The sequence below is a fragment of the Electrophorus electricus genome, chromosome 21 (assembly GCF_041902795.1).
Source record: "Electrophorus electricus isolate QZ-2024a chromosome 21, ASM4190279v1, whole genome shotgun sequence".
NCBI classification, from domain to species: Eukaryota; Metazoa; Chordata; class Actinopteri; order Gymnotiformes; family Gymnotidae; genus Electrophorus; species Electrophorus electricus.
This window is the reverse complement of record NC_137517.1, coordinates 16,760,097-16,774,325: the sequence shown is the minus strand read 5'-3', so window position 1 is coordinate 16,774,325 and position 14,229 is coordinate 16,760,097. Positions and strand designations below refer to the sequence as shown.

The following is a 14,229-nucleotide window of genomic DNA, read 5'->3' as shown; positions in this document are numbered from 1 at the left end:
CTGTGGATGGCACTCAAGGTTGACATCGCTTGCCAAACACTCGTATGTCTATCCGCTACAGAGGTGAAGGACTGAACAAAGCATACAAGAGTAGACAAGAACCCCTTGTTGAATGACTGACTGTAGAATTATGGTACAGATGCTGAGATTTCCTCACTCCTAGAATTTCTGGTCCAGTCCCAGAGAGAGGGCAGGGCCATGACCCATATTTGAAGTTGAAGGGGGGGGGGGGGGGGAAACAAAAAACCCTAAGGAAATATTTGTGCCCCCAGTCTTAGAAAAGTTCCCTCCTGCTCTGCTGGTGCGCCAAGAAGCTTTTCAGTTTGTGGAATGAACTTAACAAATGTAGAGATGTCTGCAGTTGTATTTGAGCAACTGCATGCACAGACTCCACCGGTTAATTGGAATGCACGAATATGCAACGAAATATTCAAATGCACGCAAGTTCAAGAATTATGCCAAAATACGTACTTTTTATACGTTTAACAATGACGCTTATAAATTAATGATTGTGAATATGCAAAACCGTTTTCCACAAATTATTTCTATTGTGCAAGTATTGAAGTATAAGTTTTTTCCCCAAGTGTGCCAGTATAAACCTACGCACATATTACTAGCAGGTTGCAGTACGAGCGGGGAAGCCCACAGCGTCACACCAAGTCCCGCCTTCAATAAAAAGAACCAATCGCCTTGCTGGTGAAGGAGAGTGACTGTGAAACTGGGCCTATGATAAGCTTGGTGTGCAGACGCGTAGGCGCCGCAATAACTCGAGGTGGTTGCGTGTTGTTAAAGCAAAAGGACGCCGTTTTAAATGCCATTATTTCCAGCTTGTACCAGTGATTTGAAATATGTCTTTAAAACTATACTCTAAACCGGTAGCTGAAATGTAGGCCTCTCCCCATTCAAAAATATTGCCAACGTAGTGTAACTACCCCCGCCTCGGGGACGACCGCGTCCAAAAGCTTTGAGTGACATCCGCCGCTCAGTGTCGTGATTGGATAAGTCAAACGGCCTCTGATCGGACCAAGAATAGTTGGCAAACCAAGCGGAGATGTGTAGGGTGTATTTATACTGTCACAGTTGACAACAGACACATTCACAGTAAGTAATTTCAACAAATAATTTATTCAAGCAGTTTTTGCATATTTGTGAAATTCAATTTATTTCTATTTTTTTTTTCAGATGTGCACATTTCAGTGCATGTGGGAGTTTTGTTTACATGTATATAAATGCTCAAATCCAGCTGCATGTTTCGTTACATTTGAGAACATGGTTCCACAAACTTAACATCTTTTTTGACCTTTTTTTGACTCCATAAGTTAGTAAGTGCTCGGTGCAGTGAAGTAACTGTGTTAATGCACAGCAAGGACTCAGAAAGTGGTTACATTACACACACGGACATCTGGAACATTCTTAGACAAATCGGCTTTCTGTCTGACCCGTTAAGACTGATGAAAAGATAGATACGTGGTTTAATCCTTTTTGAGAAGTTGGACTACCATGTCAGCGGACATGGTCGAACTGAAATATTGTTTCTTTTTTGGGGGTTTATTTGGTTTTCTACTGTGTTCCTGTTTCTGCATTGTTCTGTGTGCGAGTCTTTTTAAAGACTATGCTTGAATCAAAACTTATCTGAAGCAGAAGCGATACTCCTTTGTCTTCCATGCCAACCCTACAATACGTTGATTAGCCGCTAGAGGGCGCTCGGACCCCATTCTGAGACGCCAGTGCTTTCCTGATGAGAAAAGACTTGATGCTTATTTATTGAAGCATGTGTGTGTAGAAGTCAGATACGCAGTCCGTTAAACTGCCTAAAATTGCCGTAAAACCTCTAAAGTGACGCTTTGTCTTTTGTGAAGGCTGAATAAGAGCTTTTGAAAGTCGTAGTTTGCTTTGGCATTAGCAGGTCAGGGCCACGTTGCACTAGTTATGTCACGTACTGGCGTGGCAGATCGTCACCGCGGTCGCGCCATCCACACTGATGCTTTAAGTGCGCGCCTACGTTTAGTATTACGGTAGCCAGTTCGTGAACCGATGTAGGGGGAAAGTTTATCGCACTTTTAGTGCAGACATTGAAAATCTAAAAGAAATGTCTTCTTCTTATTAATTAAACATCTCACCGAGGTCTAATGCATCGAAAGAAAATGTGTTCAAATATATGTAGAAAAGTCTAATTTAAAAAAAGGTTAGCAGTTCACTCCTCTATATTCTTGAAGAACACTTTCCAGAATATTCAGAATATGATGAAGTGTTTTACTGTAGGACTTTGGAGTCATGGGAAGGCAAAATCCTCTTAAATGTCTGTTCGGTTCACTGTATATCACTACTGGAAGGTCTATAAAATGCATAAATCAAATTGTTATTAGAGGCCTCCACTATATTATTGAAGTACACTTACTCCTGTACCCATGGCATGGGTATCCCTGCCCCGGGACAGATGTTGTGTTTACCAGTCTCCTGGCGCCCACACTAAGAGATGTTACCAGCCATGGTTGCCTTAGCAACCTGATCTATATGACCTGACCTGAAGAAGACCTTGGTGGAGCAAAATGAAAATGTTAAAACTACAGACAGCAAGCTTCTAGTTTCCACAAAAAATCCCCCACACAACAAATGCAACAAAAAATGTCTGATGGCTTGCAGTTAGCGCTCTTCCAGGTGATATCTAGTATAAAAAGTGAATAAACATAAATTTGCCATCACATTATTCCAAACGTCTACAGTAAAAGTAACTGAGCCATAGATGAGCTGTAGAATACAGATGAGCGATCTGATAAGTTTGTTATTTTATTTTATAGAGCTTCAAATGTTGCATATATGGAACCAAATGGCCATTTAATAGGAATTTCTACCCCATGACTCCAAATTCCTACAGTAAAAATGACTGAAAGTCATACCATGGGTACGTGATTAAGTGTTTTTAAAGAATTAAGTGAAGTGATCTGATGATGATTTGATTTGTCTAGTTTATTGAGCTTCAAATATTGCATATATGGAGCATTTAAGAGGATTTTGCTATCCTATTACTACAAATTCATACAGTAACAACATTAGAAAATCATACCATGAGTATGAGCCAAAGTGTATTTAAAGAATTGAATGAAGTGAACTGATAATTTGATTACTTTATTTTATAGCTTCAAATATTGACTAGAAGGAACCAAATAAGGATTTGTTTTAGTATTATACCATGGGTATAGGAGTAAGTGTCCTTCAAGAATATAGTGGATGGATCTGATCATTTGATTTGTGTATTTTATAGAACTTCAGGTAGTGATATATAGTGAAACAAATAGACATTTAATAGGAGTTTGCTATCCTGTGACTCCAAATTCCCACAGTAAAACACTTGAAACTTGTACAATGGGTACATGAGAGTACATTTAAACAATATAATGGGGTGATCGGATAAAAATGTGATTTATTTTATAGAACTTAAAATATTGCACACATGAAACAGAACAGACATCTAATAGGATTTTGCTACCAAATTCCTACAGTAAAAATGACTAAATCATGCCATGGGTACAAGAGTATGTTTACTTCAAGCATCTTAGATACACAATTTGATTTGTGTATTTTATAGAGCTTCAAGTAGTGATATATAGTAAACCAAAGAGACATTTAATAGGATTTTGTAATCCCATGACTCCAAAGTTCTACAGTAAAACACTTCAACATCATATTCAGAATATTCTGGAAAGTGTTCTCCAAGAATATAGAGGAGTGAATTGCTAATTTGATTTGTGTATTCTATGCTATTTTAAAATATACTCTGGTGAAATGATTATACATTTGCATTTGCTATATTTCTCAACCTTCTCACAGTAAAAACATAAGGAAATCTTATCATGAGTAGCTAAGAAGGTGATCTTTAGAAATATAGTGGATTTAACTGAAAAGAAAGATTTTAACTGGGAAGATTGACTTTTCCACATATATTTGAACACATTTTCTTTCGATGCATTAGACCTCGGTGAGATATGTTTAATTAATAAGAAGAAGACATTTCTTTTAGATTTTCAATGTCTGCACTAAAAGTGCGATAAACTTTCCCCCTACATCGGTTCACGAACTGGCTACCGTAATACTAAACGTAGGCGCGCACTTAAAGCATCAGTGTGGATGGCGCGACCGCGGTGACGATCTGCGGGTGTTGCGTCCACTTAAAATAACGGCGCAGGTGCTACAAAGCGAGCTCACAGAGGCCCTTTTAAAACAGCCCCGCTCAAACGAGCTAGTTCACAAAAAGTCTAAAGAATCCAAAGAAGCAGCCGCTTGTCTTTTCTATTGCCGAGACGCAAGCGCTCACACGGCTATATGAAGAACACCTGCAGGGGTAACAGAACGAGCGGGGCAGCAACCAAATGCACGAACGCGTTAGTGCGTTTACGCGCAGTGCTCGATCGGTCTCCTCTCGTGATCCGGTGCGTGTCGGCGCGTAACGGGCGGCTGCGGGACGCCGGCTGAACACCCACCCGCTCGCTTCACGGAGAACGTCGCTTTCTCTTCTCTACCGACTTTCTGCCGTTACTGTCGGACGCCACGAAAGCGCTTTTGGTGCATTTGTGAGTCAACAGGCTCCTGCTTTTTCACGCGTGCACTTTTCCTTTTTTTTTTTTTTAACATGAAAATTAAAAGTCATGCTTCACTCATCTTACTGTGTGTGTTTTCACATACAAAATTCTAGTGATGATGGAACTCTGCTTTGAAGGAGCAGAATGTTTTTTTTTTTATTCAACAAATAAAACAGTTTCTGCCGTGGTCCCCATTTACGCGGTCTAAGTTTCCAGTATGAACATGCCCTCCTCCTTATGCCCTGATCCCCCCCCCAAAGCCCTAATGCTCCTCACCCCCCTCCTCCCTAACGTTCTGCCCCCACCCCCTCCTCCCTAACGTTCTGCCCTCACTCCCTCCTCCCTAACGTTCTGCCCTCACCCCCTCCTCCCTAACGTTCTGCCCTCACCCCCTCCTCCCTAACGTTCTGCCCTCACTCCCTCCTCCCTAACGTTCTACCCTCACCCCCTCCTCCCTAACGTTCTACCCTCACTCCCTCCTCCCTAACGTTCTGCCCTCACTCCCTCCTCCCTAACGTTCTGCCCTCACTCCCTCCTCCCTAACGTTCTGCCCTCACTCCCTCCTCCCTAACGTTCTGCCCTCACCCCCTCCTCCCTAACGTTCTACCCTCACCCCCTCCTCCCTAACGTTCTACCCTCACCCCCTCCTCCCTAACGTTCTACCCTCACCCCCTCCTCCCTAACGTTCTACCCTCACCCCCTCCTCCCTAACGTTCTACCCTCACCCCCTCCTCCCTAACGTTCTGCCCTCACCCCCCTCCTCCCTAACGTTCTGCCCTCACCCCCTCCTCCCTAACGTTCTGCCCTCACTCCCTCCTCCCTAACGTTCTGCCCTCACCCCCTCCTCCCTAACGTTCTGCCCTCACTCCCTCCTCCCTAACGTTCTGCCCTCACCCCCTCCTCCCTAACGTTCTGCCCCCACCCCCCTCCTCCCTAACGTTCTGCCCCCACCCCCCTCCTCCCTAACGTTCTGCCCTCACCCCCTCCTCCCTAACGTTCTACCCCCACCCCCTCCTCCCTAACGTTCTGCCCCCACCCCCTCCTCCCTAACGTTCTGCCCCCACTCCCTCCTCCCTAACGTTCTGCCCCCACCCCCCTCCTCCCTAACGTTCTGCCCCCACCCCCCTCCTCCCTAACGTTCTGCCCTCACTCCCTCCTCCCTAACGTTCTGCCCTCACACCCTCCTCCCTAACGTTCTGCCCTCACTCCCTCCTCCCTAACGTTCTGCCCTCACCCCCTCCTCCCTAACGTTCTGCCCTCACCCCCTCCTCCCTAACGTTCTGCCCTCACTCCCTCCTCCCTAACGTTCTACCCTCACCCCCTCCTCCCTAACGTTCTGCCCTCACCCCCTCCTCCCTAACGTTCTGCCCTCACCCCCTCCTCCCTAACGTTCTGCCCTCACTCCCTACTCCCTAAGGCCTACACATGACAAGCTTCTGCATTTCAGAGTCCAGTGTCCAAGTGTTTGTTGTTCAGGAGCAGTTCTGCTAAGGGGCCATGGCCGAATACTAGTTGCTAATTGTTTTAATGATTTATAAATGAGCTCATTTGTTCTTCCTCATCTAGGGGCTCAGGTAAGAATCAGACCCATCCTTGTTCTCTTTCTCCGTGTCTGCTAAATGCACCAATGTTGAAGGTGAACGGAAAATCATTAATATTCCCCCGCACGACAGAGGCAGGGAGGGCCTCTGACTGTGAGGGAATGTAAAAAGATCGATGTCGGAGCGTTAAATAGTTGAAATCTGATATTCTATATCCTATATTCTCCCCTTTAAGGTGGAATAAACAGTCGGCTAGACAGTTGTGCTTGCCGGCGCTTTCACAAGCCAGCAGCAGGCCTGCTCATGTGCGCGGGGACTGGACAACCGCCGCTGCTTGGAATTCATGCTTGCGTTGCTCTTCAGTCCCGAGTAATCCATCCCAGCTCCCCGAGGTGATTTGCTCCGATTCCTCCAGGTGTATTCACTCGCCTGCCCGGGCCTGGCTGTGCTGGTGTCATCGTGTCACGGAAGTTTTATGAGCCTTCCTCTCATTAGGGCTCTTCTATTCTTAAACGCGCTGACACGGCAGACACCAGAGTTCTTCCGTTTTATGGACTTTGTTTTGGTGGTGTTCGGGTCTTCCTTCTATCATAATTTGCTTTTGCGTCATGCCATTGTTCGTACTGTCATTAAAGAAAAGGTTTAAGGAACTCCGTGTGTCTACGGTGCAAGAAAGTAAATAATACATTGTCTTTCATTATAGCTGTTGTCCTTATTCTGCCATTCTGCCTACACGCATGCACGCGACTGAACGGTCCATCTATTCTGCTGTAACGCTACCGCTAAAGTGAACTGGAACTTAATTCTGCCTTAGTTTTTTTAAACACTTAAAAATGGGTTAATAGCGAAGTTATTGATCAGCGGTGTGATGGTGTTTTGTGCGTGTAGTGCATGTTTACAGTGTCGCGGTGCAGCGTGTGCGGCGTGGGTGATGGGAGAACGGAGCTGACGAGGCCGAGGAGCAGAGACCACGGCCGCCTGCAGGAGAAGCAGGAACAGTCGTGTTTACTGTCAATTTTACAGCGTCGTAAAGTCACATCTTTCCTAACACGTGCCACACGCGCAGTCCCTCCGAAACAGATGCTGCACGTCTGGGAAGGTTTACAGTAGTCATTTCCGTGAACCTGGTGGTGGTCTCTCCCTTCCCAGCGAGGACTCTCTTCTGTTTTCCCGTTTTATTGAACAAGGTTACACCTAATCTGCGACCATAAAACCTCTTTTCAGTTTTATAGAATGATCTGTAATATCTCACGTACATAGTGCAACATCTTCGGTCCTAGAACACTTACAGTCGCGCTACTATGACAGATGTCCGCGTTACAGTGAAGTAAAACCTTCCCGGTACGTATAGCTCTAAATCCAAACTGAAAATAAACTCTACCAGAAAAAAAAACAGAGGTGAAAGACATCGGTATGTAACTGTTAGATCTGACGTCGATGTCTTCAGTAGTGTCTTTCTAACTGTGTTCGAAAACATTCCTAAAACATCCAGCAGAATAGTGCCTAAGAGTTAATACTTCTCATCTTACAAATATTACGGTACAGAGACTTTTAGTCTCTGCGACTACCAGAGCTCATAATATATGTGGTAATATCAAAACAGCAGCAGGAAATGAGGTGTGGGCGGAGCTTATTACCATTCCTATTACAGATGGGTGTTTAGCGTGAAGACACACCCCTTCTGGCTCAGCTCAGACAGTCGGAGAGTTTGAAAGAGTCTCTAGTTGAGCTCACAGCTGCGGTGCAGGAAGTGAGTGCCCTCTAACACTGCCTCTTCCTGTCAAACAGTCTCCTCATTGGTGGGGTGAGTGAATGTTTATTTGTTATTGTGTTTATGATTTTTTTTTTTGTATATGTGGGAAAATATATATACATTTTTGGTATGATCTTCTTTCAGCTTTTGATGGGACAGAAGTCTCTCGGAAGTCTTTCTGCTTCTTTGATTTTCTTCACTGTTCTTTTGTGGTTTGCCCCCTCCGCCCGGGGGTGTAACGTAGCAGTGGGGTAGGGGCAGAAGGAGCGGTGGGTGGTGGGTCAGGGGGCGCAGCCCAGCAGCAGGGCGCCCGACAGGCCGAGGAGCAGGGCCAAGCTGAGGGCAGCAGCTGCAGAAGCGGAGGCGTGGTCACACATGGACCCACCCTCACAGCGGGCGTGCTGGCACAGCACGCCCTGGAAGTGGGCGGGGCAAAGGCAACGCTGGTTCTGCTCGCACGTGCCGCCATTCTGACAAACCAGCAGCTCCTCATCACACACGTTCACTACAGAGAGAGAGAGAGAGAGAGAGAGAGGGAGGGAAGGAGGGAGAGAGGGAGGGAAGGAGGGAGAGAGGGAGGGAGGGAGAGTGGGAGAGAGTTTACTGCTGAACTTCGTCCTCCAGATTTTTTCCTCGCTGCTCCTCTGCCCCAAGACATAATTTTAAACAACAACTTTGATAACAAATCTCACAATATCCCGAATCCTTTCAGTTTTCAGCCCAGGCACTGGAAGCTGTGGAGTCAGTGTTGGGCCACTGGCTATAGTTGGACACTAGCTACGCTGGCTGTGGTGGGCAGCGCCCCCTACAGGTGTTGGGCCACTGGCTATAGTTGGACACTAGCTACGCTGGTTGTGGTGGGCAGCACCCCTACAGGTGTTGGGCCACTGGCTATAGTTGGACACTAGCTACACTGGCTGTGGTGGGCAGCGCCCCTACAGGTGTTGGGCCACTGGCTATAGTTGGACACTAGCTACGCTGGTTGTGGTGGGCAGCACCCCTACAGGTGTTGGGCCACTGGCTATAGTTGGACACTAGCTACACTGGCTGTGGTGGGCAGCGCCCCTACAGGTGTTGGGCCACTGGCTATAGTTGGACACTAGCTACGCTGGTTGTGGTGGGCAGCACCCCTACAGGTGTTGGGCCACTGGCTATAGTTGGACACTAGCTACGCTGGCTGTGGTGGGCAGCACCCCTACAGGTGTTGGGCCAGTGGCTATAGTTGGACACTAGCTACACTGGCTGTGGTGGGCAGCGCCCCTACAGGTGTTGGGCCACTGGCTATAGTTGGACACTAGCTACGCTGGCTGTGGTGGGCAGCACCCCTACAGGTGTTGGGCCACTGGCTATAGTTGGACACTAGCTACGCTGGCTGTGGTGGGCAGCACCCCTACAGGTGTTGGGCCAGTGGCTATAGTTGGACACTAGCTACGCTGGCTGTGGTGGGCAGCGCCCCTACAGGTGTTGGGCCACTGGCTATAGTTGGACACTAGCTACGCTGGTTGTGGTGGGCAGCGCCCCTACAGGTGTTGGGCCACTGGCTATAGTTGGACACTAGCTACGCTGGCTGTGGTGGGCAGCGCCCCTACAGGTGTTGGGCCACTGGCTATAGTTGGACACTAGCTACGCTGGCTGTGGTGGGCAGCGCCCCTACAGGTGTTGGGCCACTGGCTATAGTTGGACACTAGCTACGCTGGCTGTGGTGGGCAGCGCCCCTACAGGTGTTGGGCCACTGGCTATAGTTGGACACTAGCTACGCTGGCTGTGGTGGGCAGCGCCCCCTACAGGTGTGGGGCCACTGGCTATAGTTGGACACTAGCTACGCTGGCTGTGGTGGGCAGCGCCCCCTACAGGTGTGGGGCCACTGGCTATAGTTGGACACTAGCTACGCTGGCTGTGGTGGGCAGTGCCCCTACAGGTGTTGGGCCACTGGCTATAGTTGGACACTAGCTACGCTGGCTGTGGTGGGCAGCGCCCCCTACAGGTGTTGGGCCACTGGCTATAGTTGGACACTAGCTACGCTGGCTGTGGTGGGCAGTGCCCCTACAGGTGTTGGGCCACTGGCTATAGTTGGACACTAGCTACGCTGGCTGTGGTGGGCAGCGCCCCCTACAGGTCTCGGCACCTCTCTGAGGAACTTCTCCTACTGCCAGGAAGTGCAATCCTGTCATGTACAGCTGCATTTCATGAAATGTCTCAGCCTGCGTATATGGTGGAGAGGAGGTGGGGGCTACATTGGCTTCACGAGGGCGGGTGTTGGGAGGTCCTCTCTGTGCATGCTGTCAAACTGGTGGAGGCAGGCAGACAAGGGCTGGAGACGCAGGTCTCGGATGTGTGTGAGTGTGGGTGGTGTGTGTAACCAGAAGTGGTGTGGGTGGTGTGTGTAACCAATATTTAACAGTACACAGCACGCTCAACGATATAAGGTGAAGAGCGTCATGTCTGCGTCTATTTCGGACAGCCTGAAGATCAAAGACACTAACGAAGAAGCATTCTTGCAGCTCCACCAACGTTCCGTGAAACACTACCGCTGTCGATCGCACTCATGGTCCACTTTGACAGCGGATCATATTAATCTGTGTTTGGATCAGGGATTTAATTAGCATGGAACAGCTTCACTTTTTGGAATTGATCTATGGATATTTGACACAGACAACATATTGGTCTCCCACCACTGGAAAACACTTCACTATCTAATGAGAAATGTATTTGCATGAGCGCGCAGTACACATGTTAAATATCTGCCTTCGTGTTACAATGAAATAAAATGACATACACGCGCCTACATGCGTACAAGCGTAGTGCAAGCGTCCGTATATGCAAGTGTAACTTACTGAACGTAAATGTAGCGCATATGTAGAGTATAGCTTTCGTGTATCATGAAAGCATGAAAGTGCTGCTTCTGATGCGAAGACACCAACAAGAAGCTCTGAGGGTTTCCTTTAGGCTTTGCCAATATGGACTGGACTCGGCGCAAGGGGTCAGGGGTCAAGGTGAAGTGTCAAGGGTCAGGGTAAGGGATGTAAGTGCATGTGGAGGATTCTGTACAATGGGTGTAAATGAGGAGACCAGAGAGAAAGGAACATTCAGAGACTGTGTGTGTGTGTGTGTGTGTGTGTGTGTGTGTGTGTGTGTGTGTGTGTGTGCGTGCGTGCGTGTGTGTGTGTGCGTGCGTGCGTGCGTGTGTGTGCATCCCCGGGCGCATGTCTTGACACCAGCAGAGCGGAGCTGGTACCGCTATGAAATCCAGTTAATCCCATGCGATTTGAACCTCTGAAGAGAACATGGAACAACTGGACTGAGAACAACTCCCAGGACACCACACCTCCACTATTCACCAACACACACAGCGGGGAGGACGAGTCCGCGCGTGGGCGTGCACCTGTCTGCTTCATCTTAAAGATGAATTACAGGGGGAACCCAGCGCGCGAGGCTCCCCCGAACTGCCGGGGAATCGGAAGCTTCTGTACTCGCACATGCAAATTGGAAAAAAACCCAACAAAAAACGCTTTGGAAGGATAAACGCGAGCACTCGTCCTCCGTTGTTCAGCCTTCGGGGGCTCGGAAGGAATTACGGGGCCCGAGACACAAACGCCAGCAGGCCAAGCAGACCAATGAGGTGTCTAATGACTTCTGAGTGCTGGGAAGTTGGTGCACTGTGCATTAATCAAGAAGATGCACTCGCAGAAATAACAAAGCTGCATTACACTTAACAGAACTTTTCCCCCCTTGTTTTTTCAGGCTTTATTGGTCTAGGGATCAACGGGATACAACAGTATCTCTTAACAACGGAGCAGACCTTGGTGTGTGTGTGTGTGTGTGTGTGTGTGTGTGTGTGTGTGTCCCACTTACGCTGGCAGCCCTGTCTCCAGTGGTAACCGGGCAGACACTCGTCACACTTGGCACCTGCAGCGCCCTTTTTACACTGGCAGAATCCGGTACTGTTGCAGCGGTCATGCAGAGAGCCCATCTGGTGACAGCCGCACTCTGGGGGGGAGGAGTGAGAGAAAACCACATGGCACAGGTCAAAACGCCTTCAGGGCGGGGGAGGAACGTCTCCGAATTCCGTGGCTGTGACCTTCGGCCGTAGGAACCGGTGATTTTGGGGAGCAATTAGAAGTGAACGCAAGAGCGCCACCATCCACCGATAGCAAAGCCTGACCCCCCCCTGTGCAAAGAGGTGGGAATTCTGTGCCGGCGTAAAGGCGTGGCATTCCCTCTGGGCCCTTTGGCTCTCCGTAGGGAGCACGGAGTCTGCGCCAGATGCAGGGCTGCCCGAGGCCGGCCGGCGTGCGATCGAAGACGCTTCCCTTTCCTGGTCGTCAGGGCGTCTGTTACCGCCGCGCCCGTTACCACGGCCGCAGGTCGAGAGTGCTTTATTTTTGCTGTAGCCACGCTCCCACTGCCTTGGGGATGTTCCATGCTGGAGGCGCTTCTCTGACACACCATGCTCACTCTTACCTTTCACTCACCTTCACAAAGTTCAGCAACTCACTTCTGCATGCTCTCCCAAGCTCTCTCTCTCTCTCTCTCCCTCTTCCTCCTTTTCTCTCTCCCTCCCCCCGGCTTCTTAAAGAAATTTCAGCAAAACGCAACATTGAAGGCCAAATCCCCGTCTGATAAATAAATAACACCGGAGTCCAGAATAGCTGAATGTCCCTGGTTGCAGCTCGTTAAAGTTCAGCGAGTGACCCCGTCGTCTCGCGGGTGCGAAGGTAGTTGGTCAGGCCGCGTCTCTTTTCTCAGGCCAGAAGCCTGCACAAACAAGCGTGGAGGACTGTGGGTCCTTACTGCTGAGGCCGTGGTTTGAATCCCAGTCAGACGCAGAGCTGCTCCTGGACCCCGCCGTCCCGCAAGTTTTGCTTCCACCCACCCATAAGCGCTGGACAGTCCAACTGAACCTACTTGGGATGAACCGGAACGCTGCTTTTGGAGTAATGCCAACGTCTACCTGCTCAGCTTCAACTGCAGGACGCTTCAGGACCCCCGAGGTGTCACTGCAGGACGCTTGTTCGCTTGGTTTCTCTCATTACCGAGCGCACACGCACAAACACACACACCCATCCTCACCTACACACACGCTCTCGTCGTCCAGCTCCACAGAGACGTTGCGGTAGAAGCCCCAACGACAGTGCTGGCAGTTCTGGCCTCTCGTGTTGTGCTTGCAGCTCACACACGTGATGATGTTCAGGTAGTCGATGTAGCTACAGCGGTTCGAGTGGCCATAGCACTCACAGTCTGAGGGGGAGCGAGAGAGAGAAGGAGATGTTTAGGTAGTTATAGGTAGTTTAGGTAGATATAGCTAGAGCCATTCGAGTGCCCATAACACTCTTAGTCTGAGAGAGAGAGAGAGAGATACACAGTAAGACACACAGGTGTTAAGTAATGGAGAGGAAGTGCAGCTCTGTTTGCTGTGACCTCACTGTGACCGCATGGCTAATCTGATGGAGCAGCCGGTGGAGCGAGAGGAACCCAACGATGAGGGAGGAGGAGAGGAGGAGTGAAGAGATGAAGGGAGGAGTGGAGGAGGAGTGAAGAGATGAAGGGAGGAGAGGAGGAGAAAAGAGATGAAGGGAGGAGAGGAGAGAAGAGATGAAGGGAGGAGAGGAGAGAAGAGATGAAGGGAGGAGGAGGAGGAGTGAAGAGATGGAGGAGTGGAGGAGGAGTGAAGAGATGAAGGGAGGAGAGGAGGAGAAAAGAGATGAAGGGAGGAGGAGTGAAGAGATGAAGGGAGGAGAGGAGAGAAGAGATGAAGGGAGGAGGAGTGAAGAGATGAAGGGAGGAGGAGAGGAGGAGTGAAGGGAGGAGGAGAGGAGGAGTGAAGAGATGAAGGGAGGAGGAGAGAAGATATGAAGGGAGGAGGAGAGAAGATATGAAGGGAGGAAGGGAGGAGGAGAGAAGATATGAAGGGAGGAGGAGAGAAGATATGAGGGGAGGAGGAGAGAAGATATGAAGGGAGGAGGAGAGAAGATATGAGGGGAGGAGGAGAGGAGGAGTGAAGAGTCAGAGAGACAAAAGACCAGATGTGCGCACCTAACAGGGCAGAGAAGGCCATGGACCACTCAGGATAGCATGGGAGAGTGTGTGTGTGTGTGTGTGTGTGTGTGTGTGTGTGTGTGTGTGTGTGTGTTGGGATTCTGAATCGATAGACTGTACGCCCCTTTCATCTCAATCTCCTTGCCCTTAGCGGGTGCCTATGCGTTTGTTTCTGTGTGTGTGTGTGTGTGTGTGCTGACAGAGCAATTCTGTTCACGCTGTAGACATATTCACCCTTTCTGGTAGCGTGTGCGTGTGTTTCAACTTTTGATGAAAGCAGTTCTTACACTCTGCCAAATCCAGTTTCCTGCCCCTCCAGTGA

General features: G+C 49.0%; 1 protein-coding gene across 8 annotated transcripts in view; it reads right to left on the bottom strand.

The window, feature by feature from the left end:
* Nucleotides 1-5,934: 5,934 nt before the first annotated feature.
* ntng2b (netrin g2b) overlaps nucleotides 5,935-14,229 on the bottom strand; it is a 71,420-nt gene continuing 63,125 nt past the window's right edge. For 6 of the 8 annotated variants that reach the window (XM_081703992.1, XM_081703995.1, XM_081703998.1 and 3 more), the window contains 3 exons: nucleotides 12,942-13,109; nucleotides 11,724-11,858; nucleotides 5,936-8,376 (listed from right to left, as the gene is read on the bottom strand). In XM_081703992.1, coding sequence (XP_081560118.1) covers nucleotides 8,153-8,376; nucleotides 11,724-11,858; nucleotides 12,942-13,109 — 527 coding nt within the window. In that variant the 3' untranslated portion in view covers nucleotides 5,936-8,152. Of the gene's footprint in view, nucleotides 8,377-11,723; nucleotides 11,859-12,941; nucleotides 13,110-14,229 lie in introns of all 8 variants that reach the window. The other 2 variants (XM_081703996.1, XM_081703997.1) reach the window with 1 other exon arrangement.